At 48.8% G+C, this 27,223-nt stretch overlaps 1 protein-coding gene across 1 annotated transcript in view; it reads right to left on the bottom strand.

The window, feature by feature from the left end:
* The window catches only part of SLC2A9 (solute carrier family 2 member 9), a 196,241-nt gene that overhangs the window by 13,151 nt on the left and 155,867 nt on the right, over positions 1-27,223 (bottom strand). The window contains exon 11 of the mRNA XM_024119533.3: positions 9,193-9,320. Coding sequence (XP_023975301.1) covers positions 9,193-9,320 — 128 coding nt within the window. The remainder of the gene's footprint in view (positions 1-9,192; positions 9,321-27,223) is intronic.

Here is a 27,223-nt window from a genome sequence, read left to right as displayed (position 1 = left end):
CCTTTAGCCTTTCGATGCCACAAACAGTGCTGTACTTAATATCCCTGTACAGTCTATCTTATGGACCTTTGCAAAAATCTCTGGGTAGGATTTTGGGTCATAGTGTATACGGATACTTAATTTGATTAATTGGCATTAGACTGTTCCACCAGTGCACAAGGTGTCCCATTTCCCTAGGTCTTTGTCAACATTTAGTGTTCTCCAAATTTCTAATTTTGACAGCTGGGCAAACAGTTGACTAACTGTTTACAGAGGTATGTTATTAGTGTAGTTTGCCTTTATTTGATTTAAACAAGTTTAAAGCTTCTCTTCCCCTGTGTTACCCTTTAGGCTTCTTGCCTGGGAACTGCCCTTTCTTATTCTCGATCCTCTCTCCTACAGGGACTCATGTCTTTTTTATTGTTGACTTGTAAGAGGTCCTCACTACTCTAGGAGTTAATCCCTGGCCTCAGTTTTAGAGGTCACACATGGCTTCTCTCACCCGTTGTCTGCGGCACCCTTGAACTTGCTGCTCCTTGTGGGGCAGAAACCCATGATTTTGATATAATTGGATCCGTCCCTTCTCTCCCCATGGTTTGTGCTTTTAGGGGTCCTGTCCTTCCCCAGCCTGGGTCACAGAGATACCTTCCCACTCATTTATCTTAAACTACCCCCCGTGGGTCTCATGTGCTTCCAGGGCTGAAAACCTCTGGTCTACAGGATCAAGTGTAAGTTCTCTAGCAGAGCATTCAAGGTGTAGAAGGGTCTACTCAACATTCACTGAAGAAACATCAAATGCCTGACGTAAAGACCTGGTATGCAATTACTATTTGTATTTAGTGTATGAATGTCCAGTCTGTCTTCTGCTACTAGGCACGTTCAGGCCCTTTTGTAATCTAGCAGGAGCTCTACCACCCCAGAACTGTCACCATAGGACTCCTCCTGGGGGGGTCTCAGGACCACCCTGGGCTCACGCTGGGGGGGGCAGTAGTCAGGGGCTCAGCATCACATCTGCCTGGCTTCTGGGCGGCCTCCGACCATGTGTCTCAGCCCGGCTTCCAAAACCCACCTGTACTTCCTGTAGTCAGCTATGCAATGGCCCTCAAGTATCTAGATCCTGATATCCTGCGAACGTCGCTTTATATGGCAAAAAGAGACTTTGCAGATATGATTTAGTTACAGTCTCGAGATGGGAATATTATCCTGGATTATCTGGCTGGGCACAACTGCAATCACGGCTGCCCTTATAAAAGGGAGCCTGAGGGAGGTTTGACACAGAAGGTGAGGCCACGTGACCACTGAAGCGAGGTGCTGGCGTTGAAGATGGGGAGGGGCCAGGAGACCAGGAATGCAAGGAAAGCGGCCTAGAAGCTGAGAAGGCAAGAAAATGGATTCTCCTCTGGAACCTCTGCTGGGGGTATGGCCCTGCCAACACCTTGACTTTAGCTCAGGGAGACTGATTGTGGACTTCTGGCCTCCACAACTGTAAGAGAATAGATTTCTATTGTTTGAAGCCAATCAATTTGTGCTCATTTGTTATAGGAGCCACAGGAAGGGCATACACTCCCCATTCCTCAACTCCGTAGTTCCTCCTTGCTGTCTCGAGCCCCTGCACACCCCCTCCCAAAACTCATCCACCAACCTGCACCTTCATCATCTCTGCCCATGGCCTGTCCTACGCCATGACCTATCATGTATAACAATGCTTTTCAAGCATCGCACGATTTTCTCACAGTAGCCCTCTGAAGAGGACCTGTTATCGTCCTCCATATACAGGTGAGGAGCAGGGGTCTGGAGAAATCCAAGACCACACAGCTTATCAACAGAGAGCGGGGCCTCAAACCCAGGCCCTCTTATGATAAATCCTGATCCCTCAACCTGTTTCCATGCTTATTAAAGTGCTACAAACAGAGCTCCTAAAATCGGACAGCAGGGTGGAGGACCCATCCACAGAGTGACTGGCTTGGCCTCTCTCTCAGCACGTTGGAGCATCAGGCCCTTTGCTGGTCTCTTCCCAGCAGGGAGCCCAGGAGCAGGTGGCGATGAGCAGGTCTGCTCAGCAGGCTGTACAGAACCAGGGTGCGTCTAAATGCCAGGGAGAGCCGGCCTCCAGGGGCTTGACGCAGGATTCCTCGGGTAAGTAAGGGGGGTAGACGTGTCCGCCCTGATCACCGGCTTCTACCCTAAATTGTCTCCCCCAAGTAACGTGCTTGAGGAATTTGATCTGACCAAATCCACAATCATTTAGAGCACGTGATGGTGTCATTTTCAAGGTTGAATTAGCACCTCTCACCCTCTGCATGAAAGACTTTGGTCAAGATGTGTGACCCCTGGGGGACACCGTAGCGTGCAGTGGTCAGGAACGCATGCCCTGGAGATGCATGGGTTTCAATCCAACCTCTACCACTCGTTAGATTAGCTGTGCAACCCTGGGTAAGTGACTTAACTTTTCTGTGCGTCCTTTTCTCCATCTGTGAAATGGGGCCATAATGGCACCTGCCCCACAGGGCTGTTGTGGGATTAAATGAATTACAATATGTACAGAGCACAGTAATTCTCAAGCTATGTCAGCTCTGATTGTCAATCTGGGTGGTTTCCTACTGTATTAGTGCCCTGTGGCTACTAATACATTATCATAGATTCGGTGGCTTGAAACAACAGCAATGCATTCTCTCAGAGTCCCGGAGGCCATACTTCTGAAATCAGTGTCACTGGTGTTGGCAGGGCCACGTTTCCTCCGGAGGCTCTAGGGGAGAATCTGTGGCTCGTCTCTCCCAGTTTTGGTGGCTGCTGGCATTCCTAGCTTGTGGCCGCATCACTCCAGTCTGCCCCCATGGTCACATCTCACATGCTCCTTCTTTATTAAAATTTTATTTTAAAGTAAAAAATTTTTTAAATTTTTTTTTTTTTTTTGCCTCCCCCGCTTTAATTTTTATTTTTGGCTGCATTGCGCAGCTTGTGGTGGCTGCTGGCATTCCTAGCTTGTGGCCGCATCACTCCAGTCTGCCCCCATGGTCACATCTCACATGCTCCTTCTTTATTAAAATTTTATTTTAAAGTAAATTTTTAAAATTTTTTTTTTTGCCTCCCCCCCTTTAATTTTTATTTTTGGCTGCATTGCGCAGCTTGTGGGATTTTAGTTCCCCGACCAGCTATTGAAACCGCGCCCTTGGCAGTGAGACCGTGGAGTCCTAACCATCGGACCGCCGGGGAATTCCCCTCACATGCTTCTCTGTCTGTGTCACATCTCCCTCGGCCTCCCTCTCATAAGGACACTTATGATGGCATCTGGGGCCACCGTCTCAAGATCCTCTACTTGATCACTTCTACAAAGACAACTTTTCCATATAAGGGAACACTTGGAGGTTCCAGGGATTAGGATCTGATATCTTTGGGGGGGGCCATCAATTAACCTGCTACACCTGGATTCACACATTCATGAATCCCTTCTGATTTGCACCTGTGCTGGGCTGGGGACTGGGCTGTGGACACCAGAGGACTTCAGCTGGCGTCTTGAACTTGAGCGTTAATGGCTGGACCACCTTGGACAAATCAAAGACGTGCCCAGCCTCACGCGTCTCAGCTGTACGATGCCACACAGGTGGCAGCACCTTGTGAGCTGCACCCATGGGGATGAGACGTTTCTGTGCACCGGCATCTGTCTCTCACTCTGCTTCTAGGGAACCCGGCCCGAGACAGTGTCGTATCTCGTTTTATCTATACACCCATCCCGTGGACCATTATTTCCATTTTAATTGAAATGGAAGCTGAGACCCCCTAGGAGTGAAGGGACCCAGGGGGTGGGCTCCTGTGGGTGCTCAGCACCGCTTCGTGGCTCGGAAGGGTCTTTGTGGCTTTGCTGCACGGTCACTTCCACCACCCACCCACACGAGCTAGGTGTGCAGCAGGAGTGGGAATCCGGGTGGCCAGTGCCAGGGTGGAACGCTCGTGACTGCTGGGTTGCTACTCCTGGCAAAGGTAAGTTTGTCCCAGCGGAGCGGGCGGGAGGAGAACGGGACTCACTGTCCACGAGCAGCCGGAAGCAGCTGCGCAACAAGGGTGTGTCCGCGGTTCTGATGTCAACGATAAAGCTCGGCATTTACACTGGAGTCAAGTCCTCACTTATATCTGGGTCCAAAAGTTCGACCTCGGCATCTAAGCTCTCCCACGACTGGGGACGAATCTTCCTGCCTGGCCCTCCTCCCGATAATACTCCTTCTACACCCCAACACCCTCGGCCAGTCTGGACCACTTGGCGCCTCTACACTCAGGATTTACCGTCACAGATGCGAGCCTTTGCTCACGCTGTTGCCTCGGCCTGGGATGCCCTTCCTCTCCATCACAACGGATGCTTCATGCTTCAAGGCTGCGCTCCGTGCCTCTTCTCTGAGATGCCTCCCGGGCCGACTGCTGCAGCTGAGATAACCTCCCTCTTGTGAGAACTGCTTGGTGTGAGCCCCCTGGGGTTCATACCTGTCCCCTGCCACAGCCCACCACCGCCCTGGCTTAGAGCCTCTCAAGGCTGTGTCCCCAGACCCTCGAGCAATGGCTGGCATGTTGTAGACTTGGCAAGCGTTTATAGAATGAATGAATAAGTGAATGAATATGTGCATTTTGAAGTCTAGGTGGTTTTTCGGGGGGTGGGGGGCGCCCTGGAGGGTCTAGAGAGACTGGGCTTTGAATGTTGGTCCTACTCTTAACAGCGTGATCTCGGCCTGGTCGTGACACTCAGTGTTACTTCAATGAGATCAAGTGTGTCCTGTGCCGCGTTGTGGGTCCTTGGCAGACGTTACCTCCCACTCAGCCATTCATTTGGTCGAGACCAGGCCTTGGGCCACACATCTGGATACAGCGTAGCTTAGGGCCCGGCCTGCAGGTCGCCGTGTTCCGGAGACAGACACAGAAGTTCACCCTCATAGGCCCACAGTCTTGGCCGGTACAAGGGGCGGGCTCTAAGGATTGGATTTGGAACGATGGACTCGCCCACCTCTGGCGGCCCTGAGACTCCTGTATCCAGAGGACTCCAAGCGGAGGCTTGCTGACGGCCTGGCAGAGGGGCAGCGAGGGGATTCACGCACTCACAGCGGGTCCCCTGCCTACACTGGGCTGGGCCAGGTCCTCACAAGTCTCTTGTTTCCCACGAGATCCTGCCAGCTTTTCACGACGTCCTGCAGACATTTCCAGGCAAGGTCAAGGTCAAGGTCAGGTGGTCCCTCTCTGATGTGGGACCCTTGCCTCTCTCCAGCTCTAGCCCCAAATGCCAAAGGCAGTGATGCGATACGAGCCCAGCACCTCCCAGGGAATGGATCAGAGACCTGTCTTCCGGGCCTTCCCCAGACACTTGTCTTTCTTTGCCACCCCCTGTACTTCTCCCTGCATTGCCCCAAGCCCTGAAACCCAAGCTTATAAAGAGTGATTCTCCCCACCCTCCCATGACACCTGTGCCCCGACACGTCTGAGAGGAAACAGCTGGTCTGGACGTTCTAAGATGGGCATGCAGATGTGTATCATTTGTGCCTGGTGGGACCTCGGCTCTTTGGGAGGGTGGCACCCCTTCCACCCCTTAGCCCTTAAACCAGGCTGAGCCCTCCCTCGCCTTATCCCCCTGCTCCAGGCCAGGCTCTCAGCATCCCTGGAGCTGACTTCTCTATGAGATTATCCTGAAAGCGCGAATGGATGCATTTTTACATGTGGTGACAGCCTTAGCACGTGGCTCTCGCAGGAGGGACATTATAACTCTCGGAGTCCTGGTCCTACTTTGCCCTCAGAGACGTATCATGGCAGGGTGACCCAGCATGAGCTGTGACCCCAGGAACCTCTCAGGCTCCCGGGGTTCCCAGGCAGGTGAGCGCCGGGCTGGAAGTGAGCCAGTTGGAATGACCATGAGCCCCCAACACGTCTTCAAGGCCATCAGAAATTGGGTTATTGTGAAAGGAGGGTGAAACCGGTAAAAGCCCTGTGGGTAGAGGAAGAACACAAGTCCGTGGCCGTGACCATGTTCTTACTGAGCTCTGGTGCCTCGGGCAAGTCTCCCAAGCCTGCTGAGCCCAACTTTCCTCCTCGAAAAGTGGGCTAGGGTCCTCATCAGGGAAGGACACAAACTTTCTGGCTCTTCCCCTTTGGGACACAAGGCAGCGTGCATTTCCCCTTAGGTAAGGTGTGGTCGTGTGACTTTCAATCACGGAAAGTTGCACCGAACACACGTCACTGCCATGCCAAGGTCTTAAATGGCAGGTGTGAGACCTGCCACATTCCCTCCACCTGGCATGGGGGCAGTTATTTCAGAGAGAAGGGTCCTGCCAGCCAGCATCCCTGAGTCGGGAAGCTCTGGGGCAGAATCTCTAGTCTCCCCCTGCAGTGAACATTACCACTATCCCAGGTGGTTTAACACCACTGAGGCTTGGGGGCTGTTTCTTCCTGCAGCAAACCCCAGCCCATCTGGACTGATACATGGGGCTGATAAGACTTTCCATGCAGTGGCGTGACTGCACATGTGACCTGGTACATAGTAAATGCCCAGTTGTGGTCACTGTCCTCTCCTCTACCCTTTCCTTGACATGCAAGCCAGCTGCGTATGTTGAGCTAGCATGCACTGAGCATGAATCTGGGCCAGACTCACTGGACTACGAAAATATCTCAAGGTAAATGCAGTACCGCATTTCTATTTGGGAGAAGCTGTGGATGGGCTACGATTTGCCAAATGAACAATGTGAAATAAAAGTCACAGAAATCCAATTTCAGCTGGAGACCTCTCTGAGCGGTTTGTGTGGTATGTGTGTGTGTGTTTGTGTGTGTGAGTGTGTGTTTAAAGATAAATTAACTACTCAACCTCAGGTCAAATGGGCTTTTAAAAGTCATCTGCTTATAACCAAAGGCTTTTTCCTCCCGTGTCTTACCAGGGAGGGTGAGAGAAGGGGTTCAAACCTGGCTCTGTCATTTCTCTGAGCATCTCTCTGAGGCTCCTGGTCTGTAAAGGGAGAAATACAGGCCCTACCTCCCAACACTGAGAGGGCTGAATAGTGCCTGGAACTCAGCAATCGCTCAGTAAACATTAGCATTAGTGGCATGTCAGTGCTGTTAACTCCCAAACTGCAGAGGGAAAATGAGATGCCCTTTCTCGGTCTGGGGGTCCAGAGGTCTTTCATGCCCCCCACAAATCGCTCAGAAGATGTGGCCTACTTCCAGGACACATAAAGCTTAGTTGTGGGTTGTGTGAAGGCTCTAGAATGTCTCACTTAACTTGTAAGGGTGGTGGGGAGATGTGAGTTGGCAAGGAAGTGATTTAAAGTGAATTTTCCCCACAATAATGAATATTTTACTGACCCCCTGGCTCTGCTGGCTTTGAACCAAAGTGGAAAAAGCCATTTAAGGTTTGAAGTCAATTGAAAAGACAACTTGTGTTCTGGGCCCAGCCGAGTGAAGGTGCCCTGAAGATGGAGTAAATGGACGAGGAGCGGTCTCTAATTCTCTGGTCCACGGCCTCCCCATGGCACTTAACGTTTCAGAGATGCAACGGCTGTAGCTAAGTCAGGATGCTTTAAAAGTTACATAGTGGGCTTCCCTGGTGGCGCAGTGGTTGAGAGTCCGCCTGCTGATGCAGGGGACACGGGTTCGTGCCCTGGTCCGGGAAGATCCCATGTGCCGCGGAGTGGCTGGGCCCGTGAGCCATGGCCACTGAGCCTGCGCGTCCGGAGCCTGTGCTCCGCAACGGGAGAGGCCACGACAGTGAGAGGCCCGTGTACCGCAAAAAAAAAAAAAAAAAAGTTACATAGTGCGTCAGCCCCTAACTCTGAGACTGAGACAGAGTGGCACGCGGTGAATGTTGATGAGGAAGAGGGGGCAGGGCAGAGCCACCGGGTTGGACAGTGACTCAGGACCTGGGGCTGAGCCCGTCTACTCCCTGAGCCTCAGCTTCTCTGCAGGATGGAGAGGATGAGAAACCGCAGCTCAGGGCTGCGTGAGGGTGACGTGAATTCATAAAGCCACGTGCAGGGGGCCTGGTGCAGAGTGACTGCGCTACAGCTGGGGATGCAGGAGGACCCACCACGTGGGCCTGCAGCTGGGCCACCGACCTTCACTCAGCCCAGCCTGCAGCAGAGTCTCTGGAATGTGCTGGGCTTGGCACTAGTTAATGAAAAGAGGAGGGTTGAACTAGGCCCTGAAAATGGATGGTGGGCTCCTTCTCAGAGGTTTCTGATGGATTGTCACCTTCACCAGTGGTGTCACCTGCTCTCTGGGCAGCAGGGAACCCTGGTGGGAATTAGGGCAGGGAAGCTTGACCCTCCCTCCTGGAATGTAGTTGGGCCCCTTGCTCTGTGCGGAACACTTGTAAAGTCCTTGTCTTTGTGTTCCTGGCCCTGGAGAACTCTCAGATATTATTTCTTGCCTCTCCTGTCTTTTTTGTTCCTTCTGTTCCAGCCACACTGACCTCTTTGCTGTTCCTTACACAGTCCAAGCATGGCCCTGCCTCAGGGCCTTTGTACTTGCTGTTTCTCCGCTTGGACATCTCCAGGCCCAGGCTGCTCTCTCACTTGACTCAGGTCTCTGCTCTGATGTCACCTCCTTTGAGAGGCCTTCCCTGATTGCCCCACCTAACATAGCAGGTCCACCTCTGTTGTTGCTTCCCGTTTCAGCTCCAAGACCATGGAACACAGGCTTTAGTTCCCCTCTATCCTCATTGCCTGAAACAGTGCCGGGCACAAGGTAGGGACTCAGTAAATATGTGTGGAATGGATGAGTGAGTGAATGAATAGATTCTTTACGCAAAAAGAACTTGTATCTGTTTCCTGAGTTATCATTCTCCCGTCAAGGGTGGTCACCCTTGGGACAATGACCCCATCAGCTGTGGTGATACTGACATGAGGATGCTACACGCACGGCAGGGTGGCAGCGTGCCCTGGAAATACGACACGGACCTTGTCTCACACCAGGACGAGTGCACTGTAAAAATGCAGGTTTGAGACTCTCACCGAGTCTTCCCTGCAGACCCTCAGCGATGGGAAGCCCGCTTCTTTGGAGGCGGCCCTTAGCATTTAGGAGCAGCTCCCGGACCATGCAGGAGGGAGAAAAAGGATTAAGGATTTAGGCCAAACTACATCTTTCCCATCCTGGGGCCAATAGAGTTTCCACTTGAGAGAGGCTCAGCGTCTGCTTTATGAATCATCCATCACTCGAAGGGGATCTCATGAGCAAGAGCCCCCTTGTTGGTCATACCTGAATGAACGGGAACAAGAGCCCGACGGCAAAGTTGGAGAGCCAATTGATGGTTCCTGCCACGGTGTAGGCAGCTGGCCGCTGCGATTGCTGGAAGAACTCGCCGGTCAGGATGAAGGGGATGCCGCCTGCAACCAGAGCCAGGGCGCGGATTAATCTCCCTGGGAAGGGTCAGGCCGCCAGCACCCATCTCTATGTGGCAGGGGACCGCCACCCGGTAAGAGCCGGCTCTACCTGGGAGAGTGACGCCTTTGGGAGTGCGTGCTGGAGTTACAGCCTGTGACTCCTAAAGGTAACATTAAACCATTCCTCTGACCTGGCCCACCCAAATGAGAGATGATTCATCCTCTTGGCTTTCCAAATGCCCTCTGAATCAAGCTGTGCTCCTCCGCAAATTGAGTACGATGTGTATCAACATGACGTACCAGGCAACTGACACTGAATATATTGTGCTAGGAATGCTTATAATTTATCTTCAGAACAACTGAGTCAGGCAGGTATTGGCTACCATATTCCCTGGCTGAGAAAACTGAAGCTCAGAGAGGTTACTTGACTTAGCCAAGGTCACTCAGCTCCTGAGTAGCAGAGCCAAGATTCAGGTTTGGGACTCAGACCTCCAAATCTCAAGATTTTTCTGCGAATTGTTGCTTGAGAGGAGTCTTCCTTACCTCCTCTCGATTGGATGCCTGGTGGGCCCCAGTCCCTGAGTCGCCCCAGCAGTGGCAATAGCAGAAACATCATTGTCATGGGGTGGGACAATTCTTTATTTTGAGAGACTGTCTTGTGTGATGGCAGAATGTTTCTCACCCCTTGCCTCCAGAGGCCAGGAGTGCCCCTCGACACCATGGCAACCCAAACTGCTTGGTCACATTTTCCAGTGCCCTCTGGGCACCACACCTGGCTGAGATTCTCTGAGTCTGCACCCTCCCCCTCCCGACTGTCCTGTTCAGCGAGACTCGGGATTGGGCCCTGGGACCACGTGCAGGACCTGGGGTTCAGGAGGACACCCCCATTCTCCGCCGTCCTCAACAGGAGTCTCCACTCGAATCAGATCTACACCTTGGAGGTCCACAGAAAAGACAGGATGGGTAATAGAAGGGGAAACCCTGAGGGCCTTTGCCCATCTCAGTTTGGGAACCACTAGGCTCATTTCACTCATTCCATCAAGATTCGGTGATTATTGGCTGTGCTGGGGCTGGTCCCACAGTCCTGGAGGAGAGTGGCAATGCCCCTGCCCTCCTGAGGCTCGCTCATCTGGTGAGAGAGACAAGATGACTTGTTTCTTACAAAGGAAGTGAAGGAACAATAGATAATCGCAGCATGTGATAAGCACTGGAGGAAAGGCTCAGGGCAGTGGAGGGGGTGGGGATCTAGGTTAATAGTTGTGGGGAGGGCCCTCTGGGCAGGTGATGGTGGAGATGTGGCTTGAGGAAGAGATGCAGCTTGTGGAGATTTGGGGAAGATCTTGCTAGATTTGGGGAAGATCATGCCGGTGGAGGGATGGGAGGGCTGAGACCCTTAGGGGTGAAAAGGACTGGGTCAAGGTCCAGAACAGAGGCCTGTCTGTCTGGACACCTGAGGGAGGGTAGAGAGGCATGGAATGAGGTGGCAAAGGTGAGCAGGGCCAATTAAGCAGCCTCTGGATATCAAGGAGAGGGGTTGCCACTGAAGGAAACCAATGAGGAGGTTGAAGTAGGGGTTGATGTGATCAGTTTGCATTTTGTAGAGATCACTGCTGCTTGGAGAAAGGACTGGAGGATGCAGGGGTGGATGCAGGAGGCTGTTGGGTTATGCAGGAGGAGGTGATGGTTGTCTAGAGGGTTCAGATGGTGGCGGGGGGGATGGAAGGAAGAGGTCGAATCTGGGGATTCTCCATCCCATGCACGCAAAGCTTTTAGAGAGAGGGCTGCACACAACTGCAACACTCATCATCAAGTTCAACCAAGCAACCCAAGGTCACAGACAGGACCACCTCAAGTCTGTGTCTCTCCAGAGTTTTCACAACAACCACTCCAGCACGCTGCCAGCAAGCCTTGGACTCCACACCTCAAAAATGACTCAGAATGGACCAGCCCCGGCTGCTCGCTAGACTGTGAAGCCTGCAGGGCAGGCAGCATCTCCATTTGCCTGACAGAGAGTAGACAGGCGATTGATATTTACTTACTTGAATTAAATGCTCAACATTTAAGTTTGAAAAGCTTTGATATGCAGTTTATTACAAAAGGGGGAGTCTCTTTATCTTAAAGGTATCTATCAAAATGTGCAAGAACAATGATTGCACGTTGAAATGTGCTAAAACCAACCTTAGGTCTGTAGAGCATGTGATATTGCGTTGTTGGAAAGCGTGTGTGTCACACACCCAGTTGGTCCTGCAGATAACGCTGCCGTGAGCCTTGCTGCATATCCCAGGGGGCAGTTCACTGCTATTCTGAAGCCTGAAGAGGGTTGAGGGCTGGTGTTTCACCTTCCCTGACTTTCCTAGGTGTGTTTTGGAAGCATCTGTGGATAACTCAGTTAACATTGGTGCACCAGCTTCCAATGGGGCAGAACATTGACGAACCTGCCTCCCTGTAGTTTCTTTGTGGCTTCAGGGCTGAGGCCACGACTTGTTTATTGGTTATGGCCCTCCTCCCAGCACAGCACCTAGGACACACGTACCAGGTGCTCTGTAAAGGTTTTCAGGATCGGTGGAGGAATGATTAAGATACCCTGGGGTTCACAGGACATCTACATCAGGTCTCTTCTCTGTTTCCTTCATCAGGCCTTCAGGCCACCCCCAGAGGACAAATATAAGCAACCACGAGGATCCTACACAGCTCACTGTGCCGATGGGTTTTCATTTCCATTATTTCCTTTGAACCTCACAACCAAAGAAGGCGGTGAGGCACAGTGAGCTTGGGCTCTGTTGTCAGTAACAACAGGTTGAAGTCCTGGCTCCACCAGATCCCTCTAGAATTCAGATCTCTCACATGTGAAGTATGATAGCAGGGACTTACTGCTGAGGGTATTGGTGAGGATTAAATGAACAATTGTGTGCAAGTACTTAGTATAAGTCTGCCCCATGAGAGGTACTCAATAAGTGTTACCTACTTAATAATTGTTAGCTACTATGATAATAGTTTAAAACTCCTCTGAATTATTTCCCCCCCTTTTTTATGAGTTAGCTGAAGCTCAGAGAAGGGGAGTGACAAGCCCAAAGTCTCTTAACAAGGAGTGATGATGATAATGATGATGGTGATGGTAATGATGATGATGGTGGTGATGGTGATGATGGGGTGGTGATGATAATGATGATAATGATGATGCTAGTGATGATGATGATGATAATGATGATGATGGTGGTGATGGTGATGATGGGGTGGTGATGATAATGATGATGATGATGATGGTGATGGTAATGATGATGATGGTGGTAATGGTGATGATGGGGTGGTGATGATAATGATGATAATGATGATGATGGTGATGATGATGTGGTGGTGATAACGATGCTAGTGATAATGATGGTGATGATGGTAATGATGATCATGATGATAATGATGATGATGGTGATGGTCTTGATGATGATGCTAGTGAGGACGGTGATAATGAGGGTGATGGTGATGATGGGGTGGTGATGGTGATGATGATGATGATGCTAGTGATGATGATGGTGATGATGATGTGGTGGTGATAATGATGCTAGTGATAATGATGGTGATGATGGTAATGATGATGATGGTGATGGTAATGATGATGATGGTGGTGATGGTGATGGTTGACATACATAATTTCATTTAATTATCACTGCTATGTGGTAGTTACTACTATCATTTTTTCCCATTTAACATATAAAGTAACCTAGGCCTAAGAAAGTTAAGTAATTTCCTCAAATCACATCACTAGTGGGACTCAAACTCAAGGCTGGGTGACTTCCAAGTACGAGTCTTAATTACTCCATTGGGAAGGAAGCAAGTGTAAGACACTAACAATCTTTAAAATATGTGAAAGGAACTTAGCAGTCTTCATGGTTTTATTTGAATGCTCTCCCAAGTCCTGGAATTCACTTGTTTCTCTTTTGCCTAAAGGCATGGGTGGCCTGATTTCCTGAGTCTCTCATGGTCTGTTTCTTTGAATCCAAGGTAAAATGAGAAGGAATGGGGTTTGATATGGAAACAGAACAGGTTTCTTGCAGGTCCTCTGTCTTTGTCTTGCTTTTCAAAATGAAAATAGTTTTATTATTTCTTTCTGATTATCATGAGTAATATTTGCTCCTTTTAAATAATTAAGGAAAGCATGCAATATAGAAAGGCATAAAAAGAAAACAAAAGTCATCCGTAAACCTTCCACCCAGGATTGATCCCCATTTGTATTTTGGTACTCGGCAAATTGAACGTTGCTATAAAAAAGCCTAGAGCGAGTCTGATATTTCTGCTTTAGTGATTGGCTTTTTCTGCTTGAAGCCCTGAAGAAATCTTTCCTTATCCTTGAAGTTTATTAACTTAACTATGGTGGATCTTGTGTTGATCTTCCCATAACCATCTTTCTTAGAACATGGTGTGTCCCTTTGACTACAGATTCACTCTTTATTCATTTCTTAGGTTATATTTTTGAAAACTTCTGTTCTACATGTTGGATTCTTTATTCTGAGACAATTGTTATCCTTATGTTGGATCATCTTTGTCTCTCTTCTGCACCTATAGTCTCTCAAATGACTTTATTCTCTTGTTTTCTGCATAGATTTCTCATGCCCTGGGCAATCTCTTCCCTCTTTCTCTTCTCCCTCCCTTTCCTTTCTTCCTTCTTCCATGTGCCATGTTGGTGCTTGCCCTGTGCTCCTGTTCTCCTTTCCTATATGTAGAGTGAGGTGCTCCATCCAGATTTCCATCTGCTCTGATATGGCAAGTAATTCATCTTTGGCACTTTTTCTTTTTGTCTTCTGGGTTGTCTTGTCTTTCAAGTCCCAGTTTGAGGAGTGAGTACTATCTTCCACTAACTTCTATAAAAGGTGGGAATGGGGTTGTAGGGGGAATGTGGTGAGGGCTGCCGGAAGCCCTTTCTGGGAGGTCTGGGCTCTGCTTTTTCTTTCCTCTGAGATTTTGTGAAGTGACCTGCAGAACCCATTCCACAGGGTCAGGGGGACTTTCTACTTCTGTAGAAAGCTTCGACTGGTCTTCTCAAATTAGGACAAAGTCTTGCAATTTGAGAAGCCCCAGGGCCTTTGAGGTTTGCTGTGGGAGAAGGCATCTTTTTATCTTTCCCCAGGATTGCTGACTCACTTCCTTACTCTATTTCCCTCACAGATTAGGGTGTTAGTGAGAGTTCTTAACCATTTTTGAATCCCCTTCTCTGGTTAGTGATGTTTCTGAGGAGTGGAGACTGAATTCTAGCCCCACACTAGAATTATCCTTAATTGGTGCAAATTTTCAAAGTCTATGGTATAATTTTTTTGTTTGGTTGATGGCCAGTTTTTTTCAGTGTAAAGATTTGTTTGGTTGTTATTACTGTTTTTCTTCAAAAAAAATTTTTTTTTTCTGCTCATTTTGTTAGGTATTTGGGGGAGGGAGATCCTATAACCAGGCTATACATGACCGTATTTACCTGAAATCTCTTTATGATTAGGTTTTTAAAACCGAGGTATTGGTGTTCCTTTTGGTAGGTGTGTAGATGCTGCTTATCTTAAAATTATATGCTTCAAAATTAAAGGGCAGTTGAAGACAATACTTTAGTGTAAAGGATTGTGACAAGGGAACGCCTTGTTTAAAATGATCTGTTTTGGGGCCTTTTATTTTGTGGACATTATTATTTGAGAAAAGATTTTACATGCCTGATCTCATTGACTCTTTCTTCACGACCAAACTATGAGTTATGAACTATTATTACAGATTAGGAAACTAAGACTGTAGAAGATGAAGGGCCTTACCTAAGTTACTAGTCCCACTTGTTAAGTGTTAGAGTTGGATCTTTTGACTGCAAACCCTGCTTTCTTTTGACTGCAACTTTCAGCTAAAAAGGATAGAAAGCGGCACGTGGGATCCTCCCATACCGGGGCGCGAACCCGGCTCCCCTGCACCGGCAGGCGGACGCGCAACCACTGCGCCACCAGGGAAGCCCTATGATTAGGTTTTTAAAACCAAGGTATTGGTGTTCCTTTTGGTAGGTGTGTAGATGCTGCTTATCTTAAAATTATATGCTTCAAAATTAAAGGGCAGTTGAAGACAATACTTTAGTGTAAAGGATTGTGACAAGGGAACGCCTTGTTTAAAATGATCTGTTTTGGGGCCTTTTATTTTGTGGACATTATTATTTGAGAAAAGATTTTACATGCCTGATCTCATTGACTCTTTCTTCATGACCAAACTATGAGTTATGAACTATTATTACAGATTAGGAAACTAAGACTATAGAAGATGAAGGGCCTTACCTAAGTTACTAGTCCCACTTGTAAGTGTTAGAGTTGGATCTTTTGACTGCAAACCCTGCTTTCTTTTGACTGCAACTTTCAGCTAAAAAGGATAGAAAGATGACAATGAATTTGTACTGTTGTTTCCCTGTATGCCTGGATACAGGATGGAAACAAGACATATTACAGCACTCAATACCTATTGCCTAATCACACAATACAACTTAAACACTGAAAATAAGCCCCAATGATGACATCTCTTGGTCAACCTATCTTATTATCTTATTTGGCAATTATTTGTTATTTTATTTGGCTATCTTATTCTGGATTCCCCCAGAAGCAAACCCTGACAGTAGTTTATGTGTGAGTTGATCCTAGGAAATACTAGTAAAATGTGGGTAACTGAAGGAAGTGAATAAAAGATATGTCATCAACAAGTTACCACTGTGGGCAACCAGAGCTTACTCCAATTGGAGACCCTTGGGAAACTGTGGAAAACACATCTCAGAGCTGACCCATCTGAGAGGCAAGGGATCTGGGTATGGAGCCACCAAACCTGTCAGTCATCGACTGAGGGCTGTTCTTCGGGCAGCGCTTTTGGCGGCCATAAGATTGGGCTAACTGACGTCTGTAGGCCCTCAGGGTAAAGGTGCATGTGGTGGCAGCTGCAGGTCCTACTGGGATGCCCTGAAAGGGTTCGGGTTAGGGTTAGAAGGGATTTGAGGAGGGACACCAATCGTCTTTGCTACTGACATCTATTCTCCAGGCGTTAGACTTCACGATGGCCACAGCAATATGTATGTCTGAATAGTTAAGGGTCCGCTGGGTGGATCCTAGAGTCTAGATTGCTATGCTAGGGGGTTTGGGGTTTGCAGGTGGGAGATGCAGCGGCCAGCTGAAAGGCTTTAGCAGGAGAGAGCCACGATCAGATTTGTGATGGGAAAGCAGTCCTGGATGCAGAGTGGAGCCTGTGTCTGTGGAGGGAGAGTGTGGAGGCGGACAGGGATGCTGGTTAGGACACGATCATTGGGAACTTGAGAAAAAAATTGGAAAAATGTTTGCGTAAAAGTATTTTGTGCCCTTCAGCATCATTAACAACCATCTTCTGTGATTCTAACCTGAATTTGCATAGGATCCATCACGAGACTTAGACTCTTTTCTTTTTTTTTTTTTTTTTTTTTTGGCGGTACGCGGGCGTCTCACTGTTGTGGCCTCTCCCATTGCGGAGCACAGGCTCCGGACGCGCAGGCTCAGCGGCCATGGCTCACGGGCCCAGCCGCTCCGCGGCATGTGGGATCCTCCCAGACCGGGGCGCGAACCCGGTTCCCCTGCATCGGCAGGCGGACGCGCAACCACTGCGCCACCAGGGAAGCCCCAGACTCTTTTCTGAACTGCACTCCACTGAAACACAAAGTGAGTCCCCTCTTGACCACCAATTAGTATGTTTTTTTTTTGTTTTATGTTTTTTTTTCGGTACGTGGGTCTCTCACTGTTGTGGCCTCTCCTGTTGTGGAGCACAGGCTCCGGACGCGCAGGCTCAGTGGCCATGGCTCACGGGCCCAGCCGCTCCGCGGCACGTGGGATCTTCCCGGACCGGGGCACGAACCCGTGTCCCCTGCATCGGCAGGCGGACTCTCAACCACTGAGCCACCAGGGAAGCCCAATTAGTATGTTTTGATGAAGACTTTAGTCTAGTGGAATTTCTTTAATCTGGACTTTTAAGTCAAATTTTTAGGTTTGAAGGTCTCTGTACTGGAGTTTCTGGGGGAGGGGATGTTTTTGAAGCAGCTCAGGAGCAAATGGGCCACATAAGGCCAAACGGACTCGGCTAATTCTAATTAAAAATGAGGAGCTGCCACACTCTAATGAGCGCAGGTAGGAAAACACAGTTCAAATCTATCAGGACGTGTTCTGTTTGGTAGGTTCGGCACACTCAGAGGATGTGACTAAGCTTGATCAGGAGTTTACATTTCAGTAAAGCCAGAGGTCAGAGGTCTCAGGAGTCAGTTCTCATGGGCACAGTTTAGCATCCTTCCTTATTTGCATGAGCGCTAGAGGGGCTGCCGAAACAGACAAGCGAGGGCGACTGGATACGGAAGGGTCTTTAGTATGGACGCTGAGTTATAAGGCAGCCTGGAATAGAGTCAAGGACCCTGGGGACAGATCCTGGCACCTGCAACTCCAGGCAGTCACACCCTCGGCCTGGGTCTCGGCAGAGTGGATTTGTATATTCGTTCAGTGAACACAAATGACTGAGCTCTTGCTCTGAGCTGAGGCTGTGCCGGACACTGGGGATACAGCTCTGATGGAGTCATGGTCCCTGGGCTAGATGGCATCTCAGATCCTGTGGGTTCATGGTGCTGTCTGGCTCAAGATCCCAGAATGCTGAAGCAGATGCGGTTGATGACCCCCCCTTATTCCAGGTGCCCCTCCCACCTCAGTGCAACTGGCCCCTCACCCACCTCCCGGCCACATCCCAGGCACAAGGCTTTGTCTGGCTTTCCATCCGCCAGAGGGCTGGGGAGCTGACACCAGTTTCTCCCCAGACTGACCGCAGGGAGATGCTATAAATTCTTCCCAGGGAATGACTCTGAGATGTGTATTTCCTACAGCTTTTCACACTTTCCCAGCAGGATTCTGCTCTGGTTGCCCGTGGCAGTAATTTACTCCACAATGCACCTCCCTTCTGCTGCCTTCCTTTCCCCACCTCAGGTGCCCATGTCAGGTGTTTCCTGGGATCATCTCCTAAATAAACGGGTTCCTTGAGTCCTTGTCTTAGTCTCTTTCTGGGGAAAGCCCTCCTGGTTTTTCAAAGTCATGTGTTGTCCAAGACTGAAGCTGACACCAATTTGCCGTTTTCTGAACCAAAGTTGATTTATAGTCTAGACTCCTGGGGCATCTGGGGTGACCAGCTCGTCCCAGCTTTACAAACAGAACATCCTGTATCTCAGAAACCCCTGGAGTGGTTGGTCACCCCAGTGGTATCTCAACCTATTTCCTGATTGCTTAGCAGCGTTTATTGTGTTTATGAGATGCGGGGAAAGAGAAAACTCAAGTTGTAAATATTTTTGGACAGGCCAAATGGATCGACGTAAGGAAGGACTGAGAAGAAGGAGAAGAGCCAATGGAAAGGGTTTCAAATGTGAGCCTAGAGGGGGCAGGAGCTGGGCTTCGTGGCAACTCAATACATGAGCGATGCTGAGATCAAGAAAGATGGAGAATGAAGTTTTCAACAAATCCTGCCGCCTGCTGGGAATGGTGCCCTAGTGCCTGGCTGTGGTAAAATTTAAACTGTTGCTTGTTTTTGGCTCTCAAGACTGATGTTTCTGTAAATGTGACTCTGCTGAGTCCAGCATATGGCGGGTGGGCCTTTTTGGGTTCATCAGGAGTTTTCCTTTGCTTCTTCTTTGTTCATCCTCCCAGGAGTCCTTGAGGGTGGCCGTGTCATGCCCAGCTGACTGATGGGTGAAGAGACTGTATGATGTGTTATCAAGAGCAGTCAGGGGCTGCTCTTGATAAGGACGTCAGGATATCCGGGGCAAGCTGAGACTGGCCCAGGCAAACTACTGATGAGGGAATCAGGCCCAAGGTAAAAACTCTCAGCTGAGGTCCCACAGCTGGTAAGGCAGTGGCAGAAGTGAGATTCTAACCCAGGTCTACTGGACCTTCCATGGAATCCTCTCAGTCAAGGTGAACAGCTTAAATAATAATACCTACCGGGCGTTGTCCACCCACGGTGTGGCCGCCTGTGCAGAGTCATAGTAATTAATTCTAATTGCCTAAGACTCTTACTAGGTCAGCAGTATTATCCCCAACTTACAGATGAGGAAACTGAGGCACGAAAAGGGGAGGTGACTTGCCGAGGTCATTTACCTAATACGTGGCAGAGGTAGAATTTGACACGTGGTCTTCCTGACACGCCAGCTATGAGGCTGAGTCGGGGAGCACAGAGAAGGGAGCCCACGTTCAGATGATTAAAACAGGAGACCCGGGGCTGCTGCGATAGATCCCGTGAGGCCAAGTTGAAGTGCTCCGTGTGCGTGTGACCTAGGAAGGCCTTGGGGTTTTTCCTGATTTTCCTTGGGAGATTCCCTCAGTGGAGAGGTGAGCTTATTCTTTTTTTCTAGGTGTCTTCCTCAAATCCTCGCAGCCCACAGCTCCTACGGCTGCAGCAGATGTTACGGCTGAGAAAAAAGCTACCCCTGGAAGTCAGGGAGAGCTGCCTTTGCAGGTAGCCGCCCCAGCTGCGTTTTCATCCTGGGTTGGCTGTGACATGCCAGCCTTGGCACAGCTGAACTATTTCCAGATCAAAAGCCTAAACCCGGTGGGGGTCTGCTCAGCCCTGGCTCCTGGGGGAGCAGAAACCTTCCTGCGGGGCCAGGACCACAGCTGATCAATCGGCCCGAATCCACAGACTGGGTTCTCCTGCCAGTGAAGCCGCTGACTTGTTGGAAAGGGCAAAGCCAGTCAGACAGCAGCCAAGGAGGACAACCTACAGTGCCCGACCGCACCTGGCCTGCGTCTGGTGGTTCCCTGTGGGGATCCCCTTCCCCTTCCTTTTCCTACCTGTCTGCCTGAAAACTCTTTCTCCCCTTTTAAAATTCACCGCTGGCACCTTCCTCTGTGTGCCCATAGCTCCCTGCACACTGGGGGCCACCACCTGTCACCCCCATGGACCCACGAGGGATGAAGGGACAGGCCTGGCCTAGACGGGGGGGGCGGAGGGGGTGTTGGGGGAAGGTGGGGACAATGGATGAATCAGTGCCCTTCTCAGCCAGGGCTGGACTCCAAGTCAGACTCCAGCTCCTTTCTATGGAGTCTCATCAACACTGTTCCTTGTATACCTCAAGTGATGGGGAGCTCACTCCTTGTGAAAGAAAGAGTCCAGCTGTTCGATGGAGCCCAGATCTGAGTCTTGATCACCTCTCAGGCCCCAGCTTCGGCATTACTCCTTCCTCGGGAGGTCCTCCCTGAGGCTGGCATGTGCAAAGACCACGTCTCTCTGTCACTCACTGGTGCATCTCGGTACCTGGATCAGCACCTTGGGAGCTTCCCTCTCGAGCACAGAATCACACACAGGGCCTGTGCACTGGCTGTTCCCTCTACCTGGACTGCTTGTTTCCAGATACCTGTACGGCGGCCTCCCTCCCGTCTCTCAGATCTTTGCTCTGGTATCACCTCCCCAGAGAGGACTTCTGTGCCCCGTCCCCATCTCAGATAGCACCCCCTCCACCATTCTCCTTCCTCTCATCACTATCTTATATTTTTATATGATATTTATGTTTAAAAATTTTAATTTATTTATATTTATATTTTTATGTTTTTACTATAACCCTCCCCCAACAGAATGTCAGCTCCTTGAGGGCAGATATATTGCCTGTTTTGCTCCATGCTCTGCCCTAATTTCTAGAACAGTGTTAGGCTCAGGGTATGAGAGCTCAGTAAACATCGGTAAATGGATGAATGAATGAATGAATGAATGAAACTGGCTGTTTCTCTACTAGGTGAGTCTTACTCATCTTTGCATCCCCTGGGCCTAGGGTGGAGCCGGACACACAGTAGGTAATTAATAATGATTTGCTGAATGAAGGATTGAAATATAGCCACATCTCTTGCATTTTGAGGCTGGATCAAATTCCTCCTCTGCTTCCAACTTCCAATAGCTTCCCACTGCATTAAAAATAAAATCCTAACTCCTTACCAAAGAGTTATGAGCTGCTCCATCACCTGGTCCCTGCTATTCCTCCAATTTCACCTCTAACTTCACCTCTTTCCCTTCCTAACAACACTTTAGCCTTCCCTGAACCTTTCAAGCAAGTTTCTGCCACAGGACCTTGGCACGTCCTTTCCCTAGATCCTCACAGGGCTGCTTCCTTCTTAGCATCCAAGTCTTGCCTTCAATGCTCACAGAGGCCCTTCCTGTCTGCCCTCACTAAAGCAGCCCTTCTCTTACTCTATTTATTCCTTCTTAGTTCATGTCACTCATTAAAAAGTATTCATTAGTTTACTGGTCAGGGTTCTATAAATATGCATTTGTTGGGGGGGAGCAGCTTGGGGTCTGAACACTCCCCCACCCCTCCCTCCTCTCCAAGGCGTAAGGTCCAAGAGCAAGGACCACGTCCCTGTGTCATTCACCGGTGTGTCTTGGGTCCTTGGGTCAATATAAGGAGTGCTTGATAAATACTTTTAAATTAACAAATGAACTTTCCTATCAACCTTACTCATCCTGCTTCTCCCTATTGTACTTAACAGTCAAGCCCATGGAATTTGCACTTCCCAGTTTATTTTTTCCGTTTTTTAGGTTATACTTATTTACAACCTAATTTATAATTATTTTATAATTTATAATTATGTATAATGATTTTAGGCTAGAATTATTTGATTGTCTATCTTAATTAGATGATGAACTCCACAGAGACAGAAAACGTCTCTGTTTCTGCATCCTCAGTACGGAGCACAGTACCTGGCACATAGTATGTGTTCAAAATATTTTGTTGAATGAATTAATTGGGAACATAACTGAGAACAGATAAAAGAGCAAAAAATGTACTGTAAGCCACCAACATGGGTTTTAGAAAATCCATACGCTAAAGCGCATGCATGAGTTTCCTTAAAAGGAAAGATGCCATCACTTATATATTATATATTATATATTATCACCCACTGGGAGCCAAGCCCATGATAAGTAAATTGCCCACATCCCTTGTGCCCTGAAGTATGTCCAAAGCTGGGGACATTCCCAGCAGTGGGAATAGTCAGCATAGGCAGGAGCTACGAATTCCCAAGGAGGACAGTGACTAGAGCAGACAGGCTAGTTTGGAAATCCTGAGACGTGGAGAATCTCACTTCATCTATCTGGCCTCAGTCTCCCCACCTGGAAGATGGGGATGGGGCTAGACAGGTGGTGTCTGATTTTGCAGCATCTCTGGATACAAAAGGAGCAAACTGCCTTTGCTCTCTCATTTCAGGCCAAGGACTCCTGCTGACTTGTAATTCCTCCTTCTCCTTAAAAAGAAAGCCCCTGCAAGCCCTTTTAAGACCTAATTCTCACGAGCTTGATTTTCTATTGTCACCCATATTTTACTTAAAGAAAGCAGCTGCATGCACACAGGGACACACCTCAGGGGTGAGGCAGTACACGGACATGCATCAGCTCTTCCCCTGACTGGGTCTGAGAAATGGGACTACATGTGGGTGAGATTTACCGTTAGAGATACCACTGTCTTAGAAAAATAACCCCCTGACCTGTGCGGTTTGATGTCCTCTCAGAAGCAGTTCTCTTCCCGAAGGCTTATTTGATTTAGTGAAGACTCTCAGGTCTCCAAAGCTTGGCCTCCAGAGTTGCAGAGCGCTGCAGGGGACCGGCTTCTGCTGACAAGATGGCACCCATCAGGGGCAGTTTTCTTAAGCACAGGAAGCTGACCTGTGGCTTAGGAAACCTTGTAACAGCACCCATTTCTTGAGGGCTTTCTGTGAGTTGGAATTTTATTAGGCACTTGGCAGAGATTTCTTTTACACTCAGACCATAGCTTTCTTGTATGCATTATCCTCATATTACAGACAGGACCGAATCAGAGAGCTGAGCTAACCTGAGCAAGGTCACACAGCTGGTAAGTGGGGTCCCAGCCTTCAGGCCCAAGGCTGGAAGAGGATGAAGCCCATAGTTTTCCGACTACATGAAGCTGCCCGTGAGAAACATAATATAGAGGAAATGCCATTTCATATTCCCGTTTTTCTCTTCCCCTCATGCAAACTTGGAGCATAAAGGATGCTGTGATAGGGGGAATGATGTCCCCCCAAAGAAGTCCACATCCTAATCCCCAGAACCTGTGAAAATGTTACCTTAAATGGCCAAGGGACCTTGCAGATGGAATTAAGAATCTTGAGATGGGGAAATTATCTTGCCTGGTCAAGGCGGGCTCAATGTCCTTAAAATAAGAGTCCTTAAAAGAGGGAGGCAAGAGGGTCAAAGTCGGAAAAAGAGATATTAAGACAGAAGCAGAGGTTTGAAGGTGGAGGAAGAGACCGTGAGGAAAGGGATGCAGGCGGCCTTGAGAGGCTGGAAGAGGCAAGAAATAAATTCTCCCCCAGAGCTTCCAGAAGGAAAGGTACTCTGCAGACTCATTTTAGACTTTGGCGCTCAGACTTGTAAGATAATAAACTAGTGTTGTTTTCTTTCACTGAGATTGTGATAATTTATTGCAATAGCAATAGGAAACTAATGCAGACTCTAAAAGGTACTCTATTCATGCAGACACTGGTGCCTTAGAAAGACCTCGGCTTAAAGCCAAGAGATGGTTTGAAGACCCACTGCTCCTGCCTCTTCTGAGTATGTAGGCATCAGCATTTGAGTCGTCCCTTGCTGTTTCAGGGTTCCTTCCCCTAATACTGAGTCAAACACCTCCAGGTGTAATATCTTAACATAAGAAAACAATTGCCAGGAGATTTTAAGCTTTTTTCCTATTTCAATGCAAACACTTTGAGATGCAACCATGGCATGTGGGACCCCAAGGATCTTCTTGATTGAAATCAATTTAGTGAGGAGGCAACTAGTGTTTATTGAGCATTGACTATGTGCCAGGCCCGGTTCAGACATGGTAGGTGGTACGTCTCATTGAAATCTCCTAGCTCACTGTCTCGTGTGCATTTCAGAGGCAGGGAGCATAGTGTGGTGAAGAGTGTGGATTAGGAAGCTGAACTGCCCTGATTTGAAACCTGGCTTGCCTGTTACTGGCTGTGTAGCCCTGGGTGAGCCCCTTGTCTCTCTCTGTGCCTCAGTTTCTTCATCTGTAAAATGGATAATAATCACATAGGCTTTTGGTGAGAATCAGAGGTGGGTAAATGAGGAAGAGAACGGGCGGGGTGCGAGCGGGAGGTTGAGACTGAGAGAGAGAAAGAGAGAGGAAGAGAGAGAGAGGGAGAGAGGCTTGCCCCAAATCACACAGCAAGTAAGAGATGGAGCCAAGTGGACTTGAATCTTGAGCCAGCGCTTATTCCAAAACACCCAGTTATGACAGTGGTTCTCAACCAGGGGCGATTCTGCCCAGGGGACATTTTTGCGCCACTTGCGGTTATCACAACTGAAAAGAGATGCTACTGGCCGTAGTAAGTAGAGGTCAGGGACCCTGCTCAACATCGTACAGTGCACAGGATCACCCCCAGAACACAGGATCATCTGGCCCCAAATACCAGTAGTGCTGAGATTGAGAAACCTGCCTAGAATTTTCTCCAGCAAGTCACATAATGGCGTTAAGTTACCATGTGTTCATCACCTGGGGCGGGGTGGAGGGGGGCTTGTGAAGAAAACAAATTTCTATCAGACCATTTATCATCTTTCTAGAACTCAATTTATAATTTGTGTTGTTACAGAATGTATTGAAGTCTGCCTTCATAAAGGGAGGGAGGCAAGGAAGGAAATTATAGCTCACCAAGCACCTTCTGTGTGCCCGGCACTGTGTGCATTACTAAGCTATCCTTCTTGCAGAGCAAGGTGAAGGTTACTTGTTTTATTTTGCAAATGAGGAAACTGCAGCTTAGGGAAGCTAAGTGACTTTCCAAGGATGTCACAGTAGTCTGAAGGGGTGATCTGACCCCAAGCCCGTGCCTCTCCCTTTGTGCCATGTGCCCAGGGTGAGTTTCCTACGCTTTTCCGGACAGAAGAGAGAAGAATGTGTAGGAGCTGTTTCCATGCTTGATGGTTTTTGAAGATCTGCCACCCCTGGATTGATGAGACAGCCCAAGGTCCCTGCAGTAGTTCTGGTTTGCAGAGATCTGGTCCCAGGGCCCATGATTTGCCATCTTAGCAAACAGAGCATTTCAAAGCTTATGGCTCCCAGATGAAAGGATGCAATGCAGAGAAATGAGGCATGGACATTGCCTCACCTGGGACCCCTCTGCCTCCAGCTAGGGATTCAGGAGGGGGTGAGGGGGAATTGTGGTACAAGGGAACAGCCCTAGACCTTGTTCTGACACTAACTGTGGTATATGGGGCCAGTTACTGCATCTCTGAGCCCCAGTTTTTTTATCTGGAAGATGGGGACATTGACCCAATAGGGTGGTGAGTGTGAAAGTGGCTGGTAGCCTCTAAAACCTTAATTATTATTACTGGTGCTGTGTTACTACAACAACCACTACTGTTGCTACTTTCCTTAGTGAAAGACTCACCTCAGAGTGGCTCTCTGAGGATACTTGGGACACCTCCTCCAATCTGTTATCCACAGGGCAGCCAAAGTGAGCATTGCAAGTAGAAATCAGATTGTCAGCCCTCTGAGTAGACCCTACAATAGTTCCCCACTGACTGCGCTTGGAATCCAACAGCTAAACTAACCCCCACTGTGGGCCAGGCTCCTTCCTACTCCTGACTTCAAGTCTCGTCACCTCTACCCTGTTTGTTCACGCCGGGCACACACGCCTCCTTGCTCTTTCTAGAATTGCACTGTCTGACATGGTAGCTCCATGCAGTTATGGAGCCCTTGAAATGTAGCCAGTCTGAACTGAGATGTGCTGTAAGTGTAAAATACACACTGACAATTTCAAAGATTTACTATGAAAAGAAAGAAATTTAAAATACCCCATCAACACATTTTATATAGTGATTACATGCTGAAATGATAATGCTTTGAATATGAGCCGAAAATGATATATTAAGAGTAACTCTACTTGTCTCCTTTTCACTCTTTCAGCGTGGCTACTAGAAAATTTAAAATTCCATAGGTGGCTTGAATTGTATGTCTTTGGGCAGCACTGTTCTAGAACATTCCAGGCAGGCTCTTGCCTCAGTTATTGCCTCTGCCTGGGAGAGTTTCCCTTGAGGTGTCTGCCAGGCTCAATTACTAACTTTGAGGAGATCTTTGTTCATACTTGACCTGCTCAGAGAGGCCTTTCCTGACGACCTTAGTTAAACTGCACCCCCTTACTGTCTGTCACCCTTTATTCCCTTATATTGCTCCCCCCTCCCCACGGGACTTATGATGATCTGGCTTCGCTTCATATACTGCCTCCCTAAGAAGCATAAGCTCCATGGGGGCTGTTCCAGATGCTTATTTATCCCAACATCTGGGGCACAGTTGGGCACAGAGGAGGCCCTCATTTACAGATAGCAGAAACAGAGAACTATTTTGTCCCTTCTCTGTCCTCAGCCGTGGAGGGAGCTGGGGTGACCTTCATGCTCCCTGGCTCAGGTCACTGACAACCTGAGAACTGGGGAAGGAAGCCGGGAGCAGAGACCTGGGGGGTCAAGCAAAATGGCACAGCCAGGAATATGGTGATGAAGAATCTGATCACCGTTACTTCTCCTAAAGCAGGTGCTGGGAGAAGGGAGCGGTGGCCAGCACGAAGTGAACGCCCTCCAAGCGCTGGCACACACCCAACGAATGTGTCCTATGTGCCGGCACATGGGCCCCATCTACACTTGCTTCATGTACATTCGTTGTGCCTTTAATCCTCACAACACCCAGGACCCATTTTATGTGCTGGCAAACTGGTGCAAGAGAGGGTAAGAAGAGGCCAAGGCCACACTGGTGGTCGTGGGTGGATTCAAGCCAAGCTGGGTGGGACTCAGAGCCCAGGGTCCTTCCTCTCATCATGGTGCCTCTTTGGGAAACATCATCTTTTACTCCTTAAGAGTCAACTTTGGGTCCCTAAGATCTC

This window comes from Physeter macrocephalus, chromosome 7, assembly GCF_002837175.3.
Source record: "Physeter macrocephalus isolate SW-GA chromosome 7, ASM283717v5, whole genome shotgun sequence".
Taxonomy (NCBI): domain Eukaryota; kingdom Metazoa; phylum Chordata; class Mammalia; order Artiodactyla; family Physeteridae; genus Physeter; species Physeter macrocephalus.
The sequence above is the reverse complement of the archived record's forward strand: the minus strand, read 5'-3'. Positions and strand labels throughout refer to the sequence as shown.